The sequence below is a fragment of the Mastigoproctus giganteus genome, chromosome 1, assembly GCF_048544385.1.
Source record: "Mastigoproctus giganteus isolate SK-2022 chromosome 1, ASM4854438v1, whole genome shotgun sequence".
NCBI classification, from domain to species: Eukaryota; Metazoa; Arthropoda; class Arachnida; order Uropygi; family Thelyphonidae; genus Mastigoproctus; species Mastigoproctus giganteus.
Genome location: NC_143575.1, coordinates 42,517,044 through 42,536,652, shown reverse-complemented (window position 1 = coordinate 42,536,652; position 19,609 = coordinate 42,517,044). Strand labels below are relative to the sequence as shown.

Here is a 19,609-nt window from a genome sequence, read left to right as displayed (position 1 = left end):
TACAAAGGGATAATCACCTTTTCCCTACTAGCAAAATTCCTGTATATCATTGACAATACCCCATGACCTGCTCTGGCAGCCTGTCTACACTACTCAGAAAACTTCATATCTGACTGCTTAATTACTCCCAGGTTTTTTCATTTTCTACCACCCTAAGCATAGTACCACACAGTTAGTATGTTTCTCAGGGGTTATTTCTACCCATATGCAGTACTTCGCATTTATCAATGTTAAACTTCAGTTGCCACTTCTCATCCCATCTACCCAAATTTTCTAGATCCTGTTGCAGAAACACACTGCCATTTGTCATTAACAACCCTGCCAACCTTTGTATCATCTGCAAACTTTGAAATTAAGCCTGCTATACCTTCATCAATATCATTGATAAATATACAAAACAATAATTTGCCCAACATTGAACCCTCGGGAACTCCACTAATAACATTAGTCCACGAAGAGCAGCGATGATGGCCTCCTCGACCATGAAGAATCTGTGGTGCTTGTATGACCCACTTTTGAACTCACAGCGCACATGATTCGTCCTCAAATGTATCTTGCACAGCAACAACTTTCCAATGAATTTGTTCTTGGAAAAATGAATCATGGAATGAACCTGTATGTTGAAACACTCCTTCATTGGTAGCATCATTTTGAATCAGCTATTGTGGCTCTCTGCAGGTGGCTGCTGCCACCTAATGTCTACCACATGAACCTCCACCCACCTGGTTGTTTAATGTTCAAACTGAAATGAAAACATGTCTAACATAAATTTATAAAAGTACCTCTCCAATTCTCTGTCATATTTAATAGTAGCAATAGTATTAAAGAAGATTATAACCAAATATACATGTACCTGGTGGTCAAATGAATTATCTTTCTTGCTTAAAAGGTGCACCAGGCAATGCGGAAATACCAACATCACCACCGTTTGCCATCTTATGAGGTTCAACCTTTCTACCGGCATTATATTAATTTAAAAAACAATTATGTTAGAGCCATTGCATCTCAAAACTTGGGCTAGTTTTATTCAAACCTACGGGAATAAGAACCCATGGGGACTTCTATATAACATTACTAGAAATAAAATTTTTAATACTAATGTTTTTGGTACAGTCATTTGTAATACAGAGGAGACAGCTGATTGGAATGATACAGTATACCGGCAGCTCATTTCCACCACAGCAATTGTACTATCTTTTTAGGAGCTATTTCTCTGATAGATCTGTTGTGGTCAAAACAAGGCATGTGGAGGTTTCTCGGGAGATATCAAGAGGTTGGCCCATATTAGGCCCATTTATATGGAATATGGTTCTGCAGGATTGAATTTTGAGAGATATTGAGTTTACTGAAATAATTGCATATGCAGATGATGATTATCAGATATTCTCATCATTAACAGAGACTCTCATCGCGCTTTGGAAAATACCACAAATCATGTTCTTGCTGACCTTTTAGCATGGTCTGAGGATAATAAATTAGTGATTACTTCTCATAAAACAAGAATGATGGTCTTTGGTTCTAAACTAGACATTAATCATCCACCTTAAATAAAAATTAATAACAAACAACTTCCAATGGTTGCAGAATTAAAATGTTTAGGGATTACCACTGAGAACAAGCTTAATTTTCATTCTCATTTATTTAATATCACTAAGAAAATTAAAGGATTTACTAGTGGTAAGAATATCACGTACTGATTGGGGGGAGATCTCGTAAAACTATGTCGATATATTATAAGGCTGTATATTATATATTATAAGGCGGTATATATAAGGCTTTATACACCATAGCTAACCCATAAACTTGAGCTACGTATGTAGCGTAGAGGGCATCGTTTTAATTGTATCTCATAAAACGAGATAGCTGCTATTGAATTACTTCAAATAAATAACACTTCTCTAGTAGAGAAGACTACTGTTACTTATTTTCAGCGGTACCACCTCCCAGACGATCGTTTCGAAGCTATTGGGCTTCATCATCAGTGGGTGGGCAGGTACCCAGGTAATACAACAAGCCATCACAGTTGCGAAGTTATATCCACAATATGAGAGGTGCCAAAAGGGTGTGGTATTAAGTATTTTGAAAATGAAATGCACTAGGCATAATCCTTATGGGTTTTGGTAATTAACTATATAGTATCGGTGTAAATAAACCATAGTTAACCCATAAACTTGAGCTACGTAGGGGGCATCGTTTTAATTGTATCTCATATTGTGGTTGCCTTCACAACGAGATAGCTGCTATTGAATTACTTCAAATAAATAACGCTTCTCTAGTAGAGAAGACTACTGTTATTTATTTTCAGTGGTACCACCACCAAAGACGATTGTTTCAAAGCTATTGGGCTTCATCATCAGTGGTATCGCTGAAAATAAATAACAGTAGTCTTCTCTACTAGAGAAGCGTTATTTATTTGAAGTAATTCAATAGCAGCTATCTCATTGTGAAGGCAACCACAATATGAGATACAATTAAAATGATACTCTCTACGCTACATATGTAGCTTAAGTTTATGGGTTAACTACGGTGTATTTACACTGATACTATATAGTTAATTACCAAAACCCATAAGGATTATGCCTAGTGCATTTCATTTTCAAAATAAGGCTTTATAATATCGATATATTATAAAGCATATGCTTCAGGAGCATGGTTCCATAGAGTGGGCACTGTCAGGTTTAGTTCAATATTGATTTCCATACAGTGAACTATGCTTCTCGTGACACTGAAGGTATGCAGGACCATTTCTACACCTGTTTTAGGTTCTTGGCTGGAACATTGCCTTTGGACTTGATGGTGATGTTTACAGGTTTATATTACTGCATTCATAAACAGAAATCAGCTGAAATATTTGGGATAATTATCGACACTGATATTAATAAGGAAAAAACTAGATGTTTTAATGAACTGATTAACATTTGGAAAACTAGATGGGACATGACTGCCAAAGGCCTGGTTACCAGAGCATTCTTTCCAGACATTACTTGTTTCTTGAATAAGAAAAACCAGAGATGTTCTCCAGGAGAATATATTTGTTTTATTTACTTACTGGACATGGTTCTTTAAACGCGAAACTTTTCCAATTTCGGTTGTCTGACATGGATCTCTGTCAATGTGTTTGTTTAGAAGACTGGAAACATATTCTGATTGATTGATTGATTGACTGATTTGGTAGTTGTTGGCGCATCGGCTTCTGTGGCCATATTGCACCTCCCAAGGTTTTTGTAGTACTTTGATCCAAGCCCGAGGCGGGAATCGAACCCGCGACCTTTGGGTTGCCAGGCAGGTACTTTACCCACTCGGCTAGCCCGGTCGGCTGAAACATATTCTCCATGATTGTATGTTATATAGTGATTTTAGAGAAAGATTAATGGTCAATGCTGGGAGTATTTCTTTAGGGCAGGAACTGAGGTTTGTTCAAGATGAACAAACTTTGAATGCATTACAAATTTTTGCAAACAATGTTTTTACATGAAGAGCTTCGAATAGGCAATTCACTGTTTCTACTGGTTAATAGTAACAGATGGTCTCTGACTAACGCAAATATGCCGGTGGATTTACTATTTTGTTTTATTTATAGCTATTTTTTGGATCTTTCATATTGTTTTACTCATTAATTTAATATAATGTTTTCCTTTTAAAAGTGAAATTTTTGTAGCTGATTGGAAGTTTAATATACAGTAAGACCCCTGTATCCGTGGGGGATAGGTTCCAAAACCTAGTGTGGATGACTGAAACCGCTGATATAAGCGAACACCTGCTGACCCCACATATAATGTGATTTATATATATATATAATAAAGTTTAATTGATAAATTGAACACACAGTAAGACATTACCAACATTAAATACAGTAATAATAAAGTACAGCAGACTCTCGATTTAAAGGGATTGGATTAACTGAAACACTCCAGGACTCCAAATGAAAAAAAATAAACCAGAAATCGTAAAAGTTATTCGTCTCAGCGATATCAGAATGTTTTTTTTTTATAGTAACTTTTTTTTTTTTTTTTTTTGTTTTGTTTCAAAATCGCAAAAATGATGGGCAAACACAAGAGTTGTGCTTTCAAATAAACAAAAACTTGAAATTATTCTAAAGTTGGAAAACGGTGCATCTGCTAAATCTCTAAAGAATCATTATAATGTTGGTGACCAAACCATATGCAACATTGTAAAAAATAAAGGGAAGCATCATATTGGACATGCGAGTAGTGCGTGTTAAATTTTCTCATTTTTTTTCCATGGTTAACAGTGGGTAACTGAATCAGCGGATACCGAATCAGCAAATACAGGGGCACAACTGTAATATTACACAATGTTTAATTTATGACTTTTTTGTTATAAGTTTTTGTTAATACTTTTATATTGTATGAGTTTTTAACCTTATACAGGCATTTATTTTATTTATATATTACATGGATGCATGACTTGGGTATTGGAATTGTTTTTATTTGATGTATGTAATATAATTTATCTATTCTGTTGTTCTGCAGGTTTCTGTTAGTATTTTATTTTATTTAGTTCATCTGTTTGTTGTATGATGCATTCTGTTTACAACATTATAGTTATTGGGTATCATACATCATATTTGTAATAACCATGCTTTAATGAGATTACTTTCCTTGCAAATAATTTTATCATGGTTGATCTTGACCTTATAAGGTGCTTATCTAATGATGTTTAACCTTGAATGTCTATCATATGAAGACTTTTCTTGATCAATATGAAGATCTCTTTCATCAATAAGAAACCGTAAAGTTTATAGAATGAAGTTCTTATGTGGCAGAAGGTTTAGTTTGAACAATCAACAGAATACTTTCTGGTCTGTGCAGCGAATTCATTTTAAATCTGGTTTATATATACAGTATATATATATAAAATAGTAGCTATTGAACTATATACCAAGGGAATCAAATGACAAATTAAATTTAATAAGAATATGGAACATAGGTATAACTATATATCCCATAAAGGTATACCTATATCTATAAAGTAAAAGTATTATACCTATAGAGCCATAAGGCCAAGTATTTAATTAACCTAAGTTGGACATCATTGTTATACCCTATAATTAAACACATAATTTATAATAAAATACAATAAATTAATATAATAATAATAATAAAATGATGATGAAGCAAATTACTGATAAAAGGATACATTGAATGGTATGTTGACGAGGGCTATCACCACTCAATACATCCTATCAATAATTGGCTAAGGATATCTGTTTCTGTTTGCTATTTGCCAGTTAATCTAGGTTCAAATACTCTAAAATTATAGATGCAATCTATGTTAAATTTAGCAGCAAACTGGCACAATATATCAGCTAGCCCGACAGATAGCAAAGGAAAGGCTTTTGCTGAATTAAGGTGAAGAGGAGGAAGAATAAGGAGAGCAACAGTACCTCAATTTCCCTCAAATTACTCTAATAGATTTTGAGGTATAAAATTTAGAGTTAGCAAGCAGAAAGCAAAAGCAAAGAAAAAGCATAAAATAGAGCTACTTTGGATTTATCGGGGGCGTAACTTTCGTATTAAGAAAGATAGAAGTTCCCTCTCAATTTTGGTTACTTTGTGACCAATTAAATAAATAAATAATTAAATAACTGACAATTTTTCTAAATCTTTCTACCTTTCTTTATCATATATCAGGCTCTTTGTTATTTGGTTTTTAGGAGCATTAGCAACTAAGGCCATATTGCTCAGGGAATATGCGGTGGTCATTCCTTGACCTATCCGCATCCTCCGTATTTGGTGGTCACGGGCTCAAACCCCGGTCTAATCAAGAAGCGTGTGCTACGCACTGCTGCTCCTGCCCACCTGGCTACGGAGGCGCCTCATATATCAGGCAGCAATCTGAGTTATAAATCGTTTTAGCTGTTTTTTACAGTATATAGGTAATGTTCACTTTCTATTTATTATTTAATATTATTATTACAGAAAACTATTATTGATTTTCTAATTAATTTACTATTTCAGTAATGCTGATTTATTATTATTATTTCTAAAAACTAAATTTGACTTGCTATTTAGTAAAGTTTAATTTTATGCTTACTACTATATTTTATTCTAAAAGATTCTATTACATCTGATATTCCATAAGTTCTTCAAAATTACTTCTTCAAGCACCACTAACTACTGTATTACCAGGATGCCTATTAAAGGGATGGGCAGTTACACTCCCGGTAAATCCAAAGTATCTCTATAATATGTTTTTTCTTTGCTTTTGCTTTCTGCTTGTTAACTCTAAATTTTATACCTCAAAATCTATTAGAGTAATTTAAGGGAAATTGAGGTACTATTGCTATCCTCACTCTTCCTCCTCTTCACCTTAATTCAGCAAAATCCTTTCCTTTTCATTACATAATTATTTTTCACTAGTGAATAAACCTATAAGAAATAGTTTGCACTCGCTTTCATTATTTTTGATTTGCTGCTATCTGTCAGGCTAGCTGTTATTCTGCCAGTTTGCTGCTAAATTTAACATAGATTGTATCTATAATTTTAGAGTATTTGAATCTATAATTTTAGAATATTTGAACCTAGATTAACTGGCAAATAGCAAAGAGAAACAGATAGCCTCAGCCAATTATTGATAGTATGACTGAGTGGTGCTAGCCCTCATCAACATACCATTCAGTGTATCCTTTTATCAGTAATTTGCTTCACCATCATTTTATTATTATTATTATATTATAAATTGTGTTTAATTATAGGGTATAACAATGAAGTCCAACGTAGGTTACTTAAATACTTGACCTTATGGCTCTATAGATATACTTTTACTCTGAATACCTCTATTCCATATTCTTATTAAATTTAATTTGTCATTTGATTCCCATAGTATATGGTTCAATAAATATTTTGATGGCATTAATGTGATCTGAAACGTTTTCTAATTCTCTATTTTTTCTACATTTTTATCACTTATTTCATATGTCTAAGGATGTCTAAGGACTATGATTTGCTCCATTAATGGTTACAGATAAGTTTTTAAAAGCAGCGGATTTGAACTAATGTTCAGGTTGTCATCTTTACCTACATCCAGACATACATCTACCAAATTCATCTCTTGGAACTATTTAACTTCCTCTCTTTGAAACTTGACTTTCTCCAGTCCAACTTTCAGGTTGTTCAGGTTGTCATCTTTACCTACATCCAGACATACATCTACCAAATTCATCTCTTGGAACTATTTAACTTCCTCTCTTTGAAACTTGACTTTCTCCAGTCCAACTTTCAGGTTGTTCAGGTTGTCATCTTTACCTACATCCAGACATACATCTACCACATTCATCTCTTGGAACTATTTAACTTCCTCTCTTTGAAACTTGACTTTCTCCAGTCCAACTTTCCTATCAGTGAAGTAATTATATTTTCCTTGATGATTTTAATGTTCACATTTCCGGCTGGCTTCCATTTTTGAGTCACACAGACTTGACTTGCACAATTACTAATGACTTCAAACAGATTGTCCATTTACCTACCAAATTATCAGACAATCCTAATTATGTAGCCAACACGCTTTATCTTTTTCTAACAAAGAACCCTTCTACGTACACAGTTGATGTGAGTGGTGCTCTAGGTACATCAGATCACAACTTGGTGATGGTCTCTTCTTTAATGAAGAGACCATCACCAAGAAATGGAAAATATTAGAAATGGAGCCTTTCTCTTGTGGCCATTCTCAACTTCATGTTGCTTGGCATTACAAGAATCCAAAATGGGATGATCTGCACAATTTCTATTCTTCTTTTTCCTTGTTTGGATTATTGTTTTCAGTCTTTTGTTTTCATTGTTTGACATGATCTGAGCAAACTGTTTTCAACATTTGCTCAGATCCATGTCAAAAAAATTATTCTCGTGGGGATGAAATCCTTTATTCCATACTCCACCTTAAAATCTCATCCTTTATCTAAACCTTGGTTTTCCAATAAATGTGCTAAGGCTGTTCAAGATCAGAATGTTGCATATCACAATGGGCTTGTTTTCAAATCTCCAGCTTCATTTTCTGCCTAGGCTAAAGCTTGCACAATAGTAAATCAGTTATTAATCAGTCCAAACAAGACTTTGAACAGGCTAAAAATAGAAAATTTGCTTCCTGTCCAAATGGTAGTTAAGCATTTTGTCCAAATGGTAGTTAAGCTACTGACCACAATTTCTGCTCATCTCTATTCCAACCTCTGTCAAAACCAGAGGGTTCTATTGCCACTTTGGCCAAATATAAAGCTGAAATAGTAGTAGTAGTAGCGGCATGTGATGCAAGAAAGCAAGTGTATGAGCTTATGCAGCATCAGCCAAAAAAAAAAAAAAAAAAAAATCACACCATTCCCTCCAAATGCGTGTCCAGTTCCTCCTTAAATTTATTTAACCTATCAACTTCCACAACGACAGATGGAAGTTTGTTCCAGCAATTAACCACCTGCTGGCTAAAGGCAAATTTCCGCACATCTATTCTACATCTGTCCTTTCTTAATTTGAATTTATGCCCCCTTAGATCCTGAACAAGTGGAAGGATCCCATCAGAATTCAGCATGCTCAATTCAAGGCTTTATACACCTCAATCAGATCACTGCACAGGTGCCTAGTCTCCAGCCACTGCAATTTATAGAACTTAAGCCTCTCTTGGTAAGAGGATCCCTTCATTCCCCTCATCAATCTTGTTGCCCTTCTCTGTACACGTTCAAGCAAATCTACATCCTTCCTAAAATGAGGCCTCCAGACCTGTATGCAGTACTCAAGGCGTGACCTGAACATTGCCTTATACAGGGGGGGGGACAATCACCTCCTTTTCCCTGCTAGCAAAATTCCTATATATCATTGATAAAACCCCATGACCAGCCCTGGCAGCCTGTCTGCACTGCTCAGAAAACTTCATATCTGACTACAAAATTACTCCCAGGTCTTTTTCATTTTCTACCACCTTAAGTATAGTACCACACAGTTGGTACGTTTCTCTGGAGTTACTTCTACCCATATGCAATACTTTGCATTTGTTTGTTTGTTGTTTGTTTGTTATTTGGTTTTTAGGAGCATCAGCAACTAAGGCCATATTGCTCCGGGATATGCGGTAGTCATTCCCTGAATGACCTTTCCGCATCCTCCGTATTTGGTGGTGACGGGCTCGAACCCCGGTCTAATCAAGAAGGGTGTACTACGCACTGCTGCTCCTTCCCACCTGGCTAGGGAGGCGCCTTTGCATTTGTCAAGGTTAAACTTCAGTTGCCACTTCTTAGCCCATCTGCCCAAATTATCTAGATCCTTTGCAGTAGCACACTGCCATTACTGTCATTAACAACCCTGCCAACCTTTGTATCATCTGCAAACTTCAACACTAAGCCTGATATACCTTCATCAATATCATTGATAAATATACAAAAGAACAGAGGACCCAACACCGAACCCTGTGGGATTCCACTAATAACTTTAGTACACAAAGAGCAGCACCCATTAATTACCACCCTCTGTCTTCTCCCACTCAACCATCCTTTTATCCAGTGTAGCAACTTACCCTTAATACCATTCTGCTCCAATTTGTACAATAGTCTTCCATGCACAACAGTGTGTGAAAAGCTTTCCTGAAATCCAAATACATGATATCAAAATTATTTTTTGCATCCAGTTCCTTGGTAACCACATCATAATATCCTATCAAATTTGTCAGACAAGACTTTCCCTTAACAAACCCATGCTGTGTCTGAATTATTGCTGCAGTCTTGTCTAGATGATCCTGCAATGCATCTTTAACCAGTGACTCCATTATTTTACCTGGAACAGAAGTTAAACTAACTGCTCTGTAATTACTGGTGTCACCCTTCGATCCCCCTTTGTGAATTGGCGATACATTTGCACATCAAGTCCGTGAGGACCTCCCCTGAGTCCAAGGATGCTCTCATAATTATGGCTAAGGGTTTGCTTAGTTGCTTTGCCACCTCCTTTAATATAACTGGATAGATTCCATTCACCCAAGGTGCCTTTCTTATGTTTAACTTCAACAATTTCTCCTCCACTTTGCTCTCAGTTATTACAAAATCATTAAGCACCCTGCTACAATTTGATAACCTTCTGCCATCTTCAAACCTTAATAACTCCTCATGTGTGAAAGTGGATGCAAAATACTCATTCAGTTTGTTTGCTATCTAAGCAAGATCATCAACAGTCAAACCATCAATATCAAGTGGACCAAACAGATTCATCCCCTTCCTTTTAGAGTTTATATAAGTAAAGAAATCCTTGCTGTTTTTCTTAGCATCTTTTGCCAAAGATTTCTCGTAATCTGCCTAACCTCCTTTGTGACCTGATTACAGACTAGCTTATATCTGCCATAGGCTTCTGAGTCGCTTGATAATTTATATGCATCCCATGCATTTTTCTTCTCTGTTACGACTCTCATTAGTTCATTTGATAACCATTTAGGCCTAAGCCTTGAACAATATTTCTTAATAGGTATGAAACTTTTCGTAGCTTCCAATGCTTCCCACTTAGAATTTACTGTTGGTAACATCGTCAGTTGATCCCACTGTACAGAATTTAAAAACTGTCTGAGACCACTGTACTCACCTTTACGGAAGCAAAAACCCTTTCCTTTCCTTTACCCCTGATGGTAATCATATCTTTAAGTAAATCCCACATCAGTACACTGCAATCAGTGGCACATAGTGGTTCCTTTATCTGCAAATTCTTAATACACGAATGATCTCTGCTGATAACCAGATCAAGAGTATTACCCTCTCTGGTTGCCTCTCGAACAAGCTGCTGCAGAAAACAATCATCCAATAAATCCACAAAATCTTACTAGTGTGTGAGTGACCAATCCACAAATTCCAGTCAATATCTGGGAAGTTAAAATCCCCCATTATAAGACATTCTGATTTACTAGCCCACTCTATTTCTCTGTACAACTGTTCATTGTACTTATTCGATCATTAGGCCTATACACACTCTTACTCTTATTTCTGCTTTCGCAGTGCTTATGTCACACCAAACTGACTCAACAGTGCACTGTTCATCTATATCAACTGGTTGCACTTCTTTTGATTTTATGTTTTTCTTAATTAACAGCATAACACCTCCTCCCTTTCTATCCTGTCTATCCTTTCTGTACACATTGTACTCCCCAAATTCCAGTTCGGCATTCCTTATATCTGTGTGACACCACGTCTCTGCTATCCCAACAATATCCGCCTTTGATGTCTTGACCAACACCTCAAATTCATCAAATTTATTTACTATACTTCTAGCATTGGTATACATGCAAGCATACATGCACTTGTTCCTATTCCTAGTTACCCTAACACATCCCATATACCCACCTGGTTCACGATGACTGCCATCAGTCCCTGAAACCCCTCGCACCCCTCACTTCAGGTCGCTACTTATTCTAATGGAAGTTGTTTAAGAATCACCTCCACCTCTGCCTGCGGCTACTTTTAACCTTTTAGTCTGTGAATCCTCCCCAAGCTAGCAGTTTTCCGACCCACCTAACGCTGCCTCCATAGCATCAGCAAATATTCTTGCACCCTTTCTATTTAAGTGGATCCCATCCCTGTAGAAGCAGTCTCTCCTGTTAACAAGCACAGACCACGCTGAAAAAAATTTTACCCCTTGAGCCTTGCACATTTCCTCCAGGGCCAAATTGATTGAGAAGGCTTTCATCATGTGCTCCCTCCTATCGTGTCTGGGCAGAATTGCAGACACTTTCAAATTTAACCCTGACCTGTACTTGTTAAGTAAATCTGCAGATCTCCTACTCTTAATGTCACTGGTGCCAACGTGTACAACAATATCACCTTTTGTGCCCTTAAAAGATGATATATGCTTTACAACGTCATCAACTTTTGCCCCTGGCAGACATACCCTGGTCCTATTCCATCTATCCTTTTTACACAATACATTCCCCGTCTCCCTAACAATAGAGTCACCAACAATAACTAGTTCCTTTGGGACTAGCGCATTCTGCTTTGGAGATTGCCACTGTGTTGCCTGATGCCCAGGAGTGAGCTCTGGCGTTGAGTTGGGCAGCTGAGAGCTTGACGGGCCCCTCATATTAATTTCTTCGAGGGCATCTACCCTATACCTCAAGCTCTCATAGACACCCAGTAGAACGCTGAGTTGATGCTTAATTTCTAGACACTCTCTGCACCTGGCACACACAAAGACATCCTCCTTGGCTAGATCATGTTCTGTTTCAGAGAGTTCGGCAAACATTTCACAAGTTGCACATTTTTTTAGGCTGTGATGCATTGGAGAATTGCCCCCCCTCAGTTCTGCCCTGAGTAACAGCACTCCTACCACTTTGTGCCCATTGCTTTGCTGCTCCGGTCTGGGGCATGATATTTTAAATTAATAAGATCAATAAATTTAATTAATTAATTGTCAATACTACACCTACCTAATAGAATACTAAATGCAGTGATGTGTATTACGCTATATAATTATACGTTAGAGCTGCCTAGTTAATACAATTAAAAATTTTAATTCCCTACTAGTCTATACAAAAACAATGGCTGCAAGATTCGAATGAAATAACAGTTTTACGTATATTAAGCAGTAATCTACAAAAACTCTTTATCTAAATTAAAAATAACCAGCATAACAACAACTATAAGACTACGTATAAAGTACAATATAAAATAACAATTAGGTAAATAAAAAGGCAAACACTTATCGCTTTTTCGGAGCCTGTAATTCACAGCTTTAATTTTTAAAGAGTGTCAGCGCCCTCTTTTTAAATGCTAGCATCCTACTTTTCTTTTAACTCATGTATTGATGATCTTGGTAAACCACCTCCTACCATTCCCAGTATACTCCATTGCCTTCTGCGGTCTTCCAGCAAAAGGATGCCAATGGATTTTGAGCAACCTTGGTGCTAAGAAAGCTCCAGGTCCTGATAGTATTTCTCCACTTGTTCTCAAAATCTGTGCTCCTAAGCTTACTCCTGTTTTGTGTCGTCTTTTTTCACTTTCTTATTCCAAAAGTGTTTTCCCTTCTGCCTGGAAATTTGCTCATATCCAGCCAGTTCCTAAAAAAAGGGTGACAAATCACTCCCATTGCACTTACTCCTACTCTTTCTAAAGTAATGGAGAAATCAATTAACCACCAACTCTTAAACTATCTAAAAACCTTCCATCTGATCAATAATCACCAGCTTAGATTCAGTCAGTATCAATCCACTGGTGATATTCTGGCTTATGTTACCCTATGGACTGGAGATGTGTAAATGTACCTACAATTCACAAGGCGTAAAGGGAGTAATAACAAACCTGTAGGCCTGACCACTGTTCCAGGGAAAATAATGGAGTCACTGATTAAAGATGTTTGTTTGTTTGTTTGGTTTTTATTGGCGCATTAGCTACTAAGGCTATAATGCGCCAAACTAAGGTCATATATAAAAATTTAAATTTTCACTGACCTAATTACTTAGGCCAAGCATGTCAGTATATAAAATAACAAAGGGATAAAATGTAGAAAAGATAAATCAATAAGGAAATAACAGTAACATGTAAATATTAAATACAAGTAAAAACCTTTATTGATTTAAAATAACTAAAAATAGCAGACACATAGTCATTGTCAGATAACATCTGACTGAGTGTATACGGCTCAGTCAGATGATTAAAAACGCTAGAACGGATATTGCTAAAATCTGGACAGTCGATTAAAAGGTGTCTAATTGATAAAATTGTCCCACAAGACTCACACATAGGAGGGTCATCAGCCCTCAGCAGAAAAGAATGTGTCAAATGACTATGTCCTATGCGGGTCCGGGCAAGAACAACTTCCTCCTTACGATTCCTGCACAACTAATTAAAGAAGTAACGTAGAACCATCTAGACAGAAATGCAGTTCTAGACAGAATCAAGATGTAATCGAGACAGAAAGGCACTCACAGCAACCTTGTCTGACCAATTTAACTAGATACTATGATGCAGTAACAAAGGAACTTGATGCAAAAAAATAATTTGACATCATATACTTATATTTCCAAAAAGCTTTTGATACTACTGCATATAAAAGACTGCTGCACAAATTGAAGCAGTGTGGCATTGGGGACAAATTACTGCTACAGATAAAGGGATAGTTAAGCGGAAGAAGACAGAGAGTAGTTATCAATGGACACTGCTCTTCTTGGACTAACGATAGTCTCCCAGGTTTCAGTGCTGGACCCATTGTTGTTTTGTATATTTATTAATGATATTGACATAGGCATATCAGGTTTAATGACTAAGCTTTCAGAAGATATAAAGGTTGGCAGGGTAGTTAATGACAATATGGTGCTGTGGGAGTGGATAGTTTGAATAAATTTAAGGATGAACTAACGAATTATTAGCAGGGTTGGACAGCTGATATGGCAGATAGGCTGAGAAGCGGCAACTGAATTTAATATTGACAAATGCAAGATACTGCATATGGTAGCAGTAATTCCAGAATAACATGCCAAATGTGTGGTATCACACTGAAAGCAGTAGAGAACAAAAAAAAAAAAAAAAACCTGGAAGTTAATTGTACAATCTGATGTGAAGTTTTCTGAACAGTAAAGATAGACTGCCATGACAGTTCATGGGGTTTTTCGATGATATGAAGTAATTTTATCAGTATGGATAAAGAGGTGATTAATCCATTGTATAAAGCTATGGTTAGGTCACTTCTTGCATACTGCATAAAGGTCTGGAAGTCTCATTCTAGGAAGGATTATGATCTTTTGAAACAAGTGCAGAGAAGGGCAACAAGGTTAGTGTGGGAAACAAAAAGTTACTCTTACCAAAAAAGTATTCAGTTCAGCAAGATGCAGTGCCTGGAAACTAAGCAGCTGCAAGATATGACTAAGGTGTTTAACAATATGAATGGATTGAGTATGCTGATGGCATTCCTCCTCCTGTTCTCTCTCTCTCGCGCACGCATGCATGCATGCACGTACACACGCACGAGTGGAGGCAAATTTATAACTGAGAAGTGATGATTGCAGGATAGATTTCAGAAATATTCTTTCAGCTAGTGGGTAGCTGACTGTTGGTACAAATTTTCATCTAGTGCTGTGGAAGTGGATAGTTTGAATAAATTTAAGGAGGAACTAACAAATTATTAGAGGGTGTTTGCTCAAGTGATATGGAAAGTTTTTTTTTCTATTTTTTGGCAGATAAGCTTGATGATGATGGTAAGCTTGCTTTATTGCATCATTTGCCACTATTTTGACTATTATTATTGACACTATGGTAAAACCTATGACATTATTGGATTTAGCACCCAAAAGAAATATAAGAAACAGTTAAAAATATACAAAATTTTTATTATCACACAGTGTAGTTTTTATTTCTGCTTGTATATTGCTCTGTGTTGTCAAATATATGTCGTTTGGCATATATTTTGTAAACTCCCAGTCACTGATAGGTAAATGCAACTTCAACTTCATGGAGAGTTTTACATCATTCAAACTGACATAGCCAAGTGGTCAGGAGCAAGAGTGCAAACATGGTTCAAAAACAATGACTGCTAAATATGATCAACAATTGCATTCATGATTTATTGTAAACCTCCCCCCCCCCCCCCCGGTGGACATATAAACAAAAATAGGTCACTCCCTTTGTAATTAGTATACTAAGCCTAAAAATAAATAAATGGAAAATAGTGACAACTGTATTAATATGCTTAATGATGTTTATATATTAGTAAAGCTCTTCATAAATTTAAAAAATTCACATTAATAAATTTTCAAAATTCCACAAAAAAAAAATCACTCCACATGTTTTCCACTGCTAGTGGAAAACATGGCCCAGAGCCAACATGCATTCAGGGAACTCACGCCTGAAAGGTTTTGAGGCATATCAGTAATGTTTATTTTTTTTTAACACTACTTTCTGCATTCATAGTACATCCTTGGCCCACCATATACTAGTATACTTTGCAAAGATAATCAAATTCAAGTATTAACTTAGTTAAAGCAATATAAAGTAGTAGAAAAGATACCCTTATTGTTATTATAAGTAGTAAATGAAAATAATTAATAATAGTTAATAATCATAATATTATACACACTTTTGCTTACAATTAGAAAATAATATTTGATATGCATTTATACTTGCCTGAGTATATAAAGTAATTCCCGATGAGCTGTATGACGCTGATATTATTTTTAACAGCAGCGTGTTCCAGGAAGGTGTGCTTAGAGCTTTACACATCACAGAACTGATAGCTATACCCCTGATAAAACTTAGTGTTGCCCATTCACAGTGTTGTTCCTGAGCTAACCAGTAAGAGTCAGAAAATGGCATAGTTGCAGCTACAAAAAGGAGAAAAAAAAAAACAATAACTAAAATATTCAATAGTGTTTATTACAGAACAAAAGAATTACAATTAAAAGAAACTAGAAGGTACAAAAAATAAATAACCATTAAGCAGCCATCTAGCATAGTAGCTGATCACCATCCTGAGCAACAGCTATAAAGAATAAATGGCATTACATGATCAGAGTTGAGTTCTTCAGTTTAGAATTATATATTGACAAAGACAATTGCAAATGCTCTCAAATGGTAGATAAAAAGTAATAAGTAGCAAGTACTAAACTCAGTAGCTATACTAAATTCAGTACTTTCTTGATTTCAAGCAGTTGTAAATACAGCTTCGGCTTACATAATACTTGACTTATGGAAATTTGCCTTTACATAAGTTTTTTCCGGCTGGTGCAAACTTAAAAAAAATCACGGAAAATATTTTGCATCCCACAGGAATAAATGGAGGTATAGTGAAAATATCGTAATGTGACCCAATAACACATTGGTTTTTTTTTTGGCAATTCATACCAAGACATCAAAGTTGAAATTTTTGCTACATAACTAAACTATTTATCTCTGTAAAAAGGTCATTTTTATAATGGAAATTGCACCACAATTTCATCGTTATCATATTTTCCATTATAAGAATCAATTTTGAACGCATTTGTGATATTTTCTAAAACATTTCTGGAGGTCACTACCATAAAACAATAAAAACAATTTGCACTTTCCGGTTTATAGGGATTTTCTGTTAGCGCAATCTATTATAAACAGGTAGTAAACTCAATCTTATTGCATTTGCGATAATACCGATAACTGGAATTGCGTGGGTTTTTACATTGCAGTATTATGGTGAAATGAGTTTCCCCTTCACTGAAATCTTCAATCATATAAAAAACATAAATAAATTTTCAGAATCTTCTCTTCATTTCTATTTACTTATTACAATGGTGAATGGAAAGGGTCCAACGGAATGTGCAAGTGCTGGCAGTGCTAGGAAACAAAACAAAATTGATTTAGAAATGAAGATGAAAATGATTACGAAGTAAGAAGCAAGACAAAGTTTGTCATCTATTGCATGGAATTAGGTTTCGCTGCTTCAACAGTGAATACTATTTTAAGGGACAGTGTGCGAATAAAAGAACATGTTAAAGGATCAACACATTTAAGATCAACAGTGATCACAAAACAGCGTTTAGGTGCTATATCGAAGATGGAAAAGCTATTATGGTAGTAATATGGATAGTTTTCCATCCATATTACTACATAATATGGATGAAAAACCAGATTCAGAAGCGAGTGTCCCTGAGTCCAATGGCCATTCAAGCAAAACCAAGAAGTATTTGTGAAGATATTAAGGATAAGTACTGTGAACCCCAAGCCAAGTTCATGGCAAGCAACGGGTGGTTTAATAGGTTCAAGCATCGCACTGGTTTCCAAAACATTAAAGTATGCGGTGAAGTCGCCAGTGCCGATTCTGAAGCTGCAGAGAAATTGTGATGTGTTGGGAAAAACCCCTTCTAAATCTCCACAGCCTTCGACTTCCACAGCGGCATGCTTATCAGCTGGAGAGTTAATTCTGGCAACGATGCTTGAAGGTAAAACTTGCTGACGTCATGCCTGTCTCCTCTCTCTTTTTGTAATTTTGTACACTTTTGTAATTTTTCCTGTTCATCAGAAAAAAAAATTGAATAAATAATTCCATTTACATGTTCGTCGAACATTTCTTTTTTGCTTCAATCAAATTTAATCAAATTTGCAAGTGCTGAATAAGCATTTAGGGAAATTCCGACACGTAGAGTTCCACAGAACGCAACCCTTATGTAAGTCGGGGAGTGGCTGTAGTTGCAAATTTTTTTACATAAGATCCAAAGTTAACGTATAGGTTAGTGCAATGGCATCAGTTTAATTCATAGCCATCTAACAAAGTAGTTGAATTTGCATTGTTTTAATTATATCTCATATTGTGAATACCTTCACAATGAGCTGCCATGGTATTGCACTTCCTCGAATAAGTAACACTTCACCAGTGGAGAAGACTAAGATCAAAAGTTATTTTTAAATTTTGAATGCCATCCAAGAATTTCCATAATTTAAATATTTCAGAGGGTTTGAGGTAACAATAACCTTGGTGAGAGTCAATCTACAACAGTTGGTATCAATTTAGTTTCACAGAATAAATTATAATTTTGTGGCACAGGATATTTGAGAGAGCACCTTGTCATTTTTTATTAATCTCCCTACATTATAATTTTCTTAGTGCATGAGTAACACTGAAGCATGGGTATGGTTTCAACAATGCTGGCTAATAATATTACAGGAGACTTACTGGTTGCTGACAACCAATCAGGTGATAACAAAATAATGACAATAATGCAATGGCATTGTACTACAAACCTATATATCTGGCCTATGGCCTTTTTGTTTTCTGGCTTTCCACCATAAAGAATGAAGTTAAAAGTAAGTGCTATTATAATGTGATGCTGACACAAACTATCCAAAAAAAACTGCTGCCCATTCAGAAAGTTGTCAAATCAATCATTTGCTGTTTAATTTTAATCAGTAAGAAATGGGCAGCCTCATCACAACCACAATTTTCTTTCGTTTTCAAAAGAAAACAATTTTTGTATGGTTGGCTTTCACTATGACAATTAATATATATCAGGGGTAAACTCAACTGTATTGGTCTTCAAATTTCCAGCAATGTATCCATAGAATAAGAAATACATTAATGTACATTTTCACTTTTTCAATTTATCTTTCAATCATTATTTGATTTACCCCTACAGAATACAAAATTCACTATATATCATTCATTAAGACTTGAAGCATTCATCAAATGACTATTTTGAGGAGCCAAGGGTTGGAAAGCAAAAGCTGCAAGGCCCCCCGACCTAGTAATTTATATAAGTAATATTTTGTAAATTCATTTTTGAAATACAGTGGATTCCGGTTATTTGGGCCACCGGTTAATCGGGGCAGCCGTTTATTTGGGGCAAATCTTATAAAACAAAAACCAATCGAGAAAATAGCCAGGGTTTACTTTGCTAAATTGGGACAAAATGCCGTTTAATCGGGGCAGGAGACCTCAGCACTGGAGATTACCCTACGATTGTCTCCGACCGTACCACGTAGTTCGGTCGGATTTCTGGAGGTCACAACCATAAAACAATAAAAACAATTAGCAGTCACCTGTTTATTGGGCTTTTCTGTTAGTGAAATCTATCATAAACGGACAGTAAACTCGATTTTATTGAATTTGCGGTAATACCGACAGCTGGAGTTCTGTGGGTTATTATGGTAAAATGTGTTTACACTTCCATGAACTCTTCAATCAAA

General features: G+C 35.9%; 1 protein-coding gene across 1 annotated transcript in view; it reads right to left on the bottom strand.

The window, feature by feature from the left end:
• Positions 1-19,609, bottom strand: part of HERC2 (E3 ubiquitin-protein ligase HERC2) — a 971,627-nt gene that overhangs the window by 590,409 nt on the left and 361,609 nt on the right. Inside the window, exon 36 of the mRNA XM_090372402.1 lies at positions 16,082-16,278. Within this exon, the coding sequence (XP_090228528.1) occupies positions 16,082-16,278 (197 nt within the window). The remainder of the gene's footprint in view (positions 1-16,081; positions 16,279-19,609) is intronic.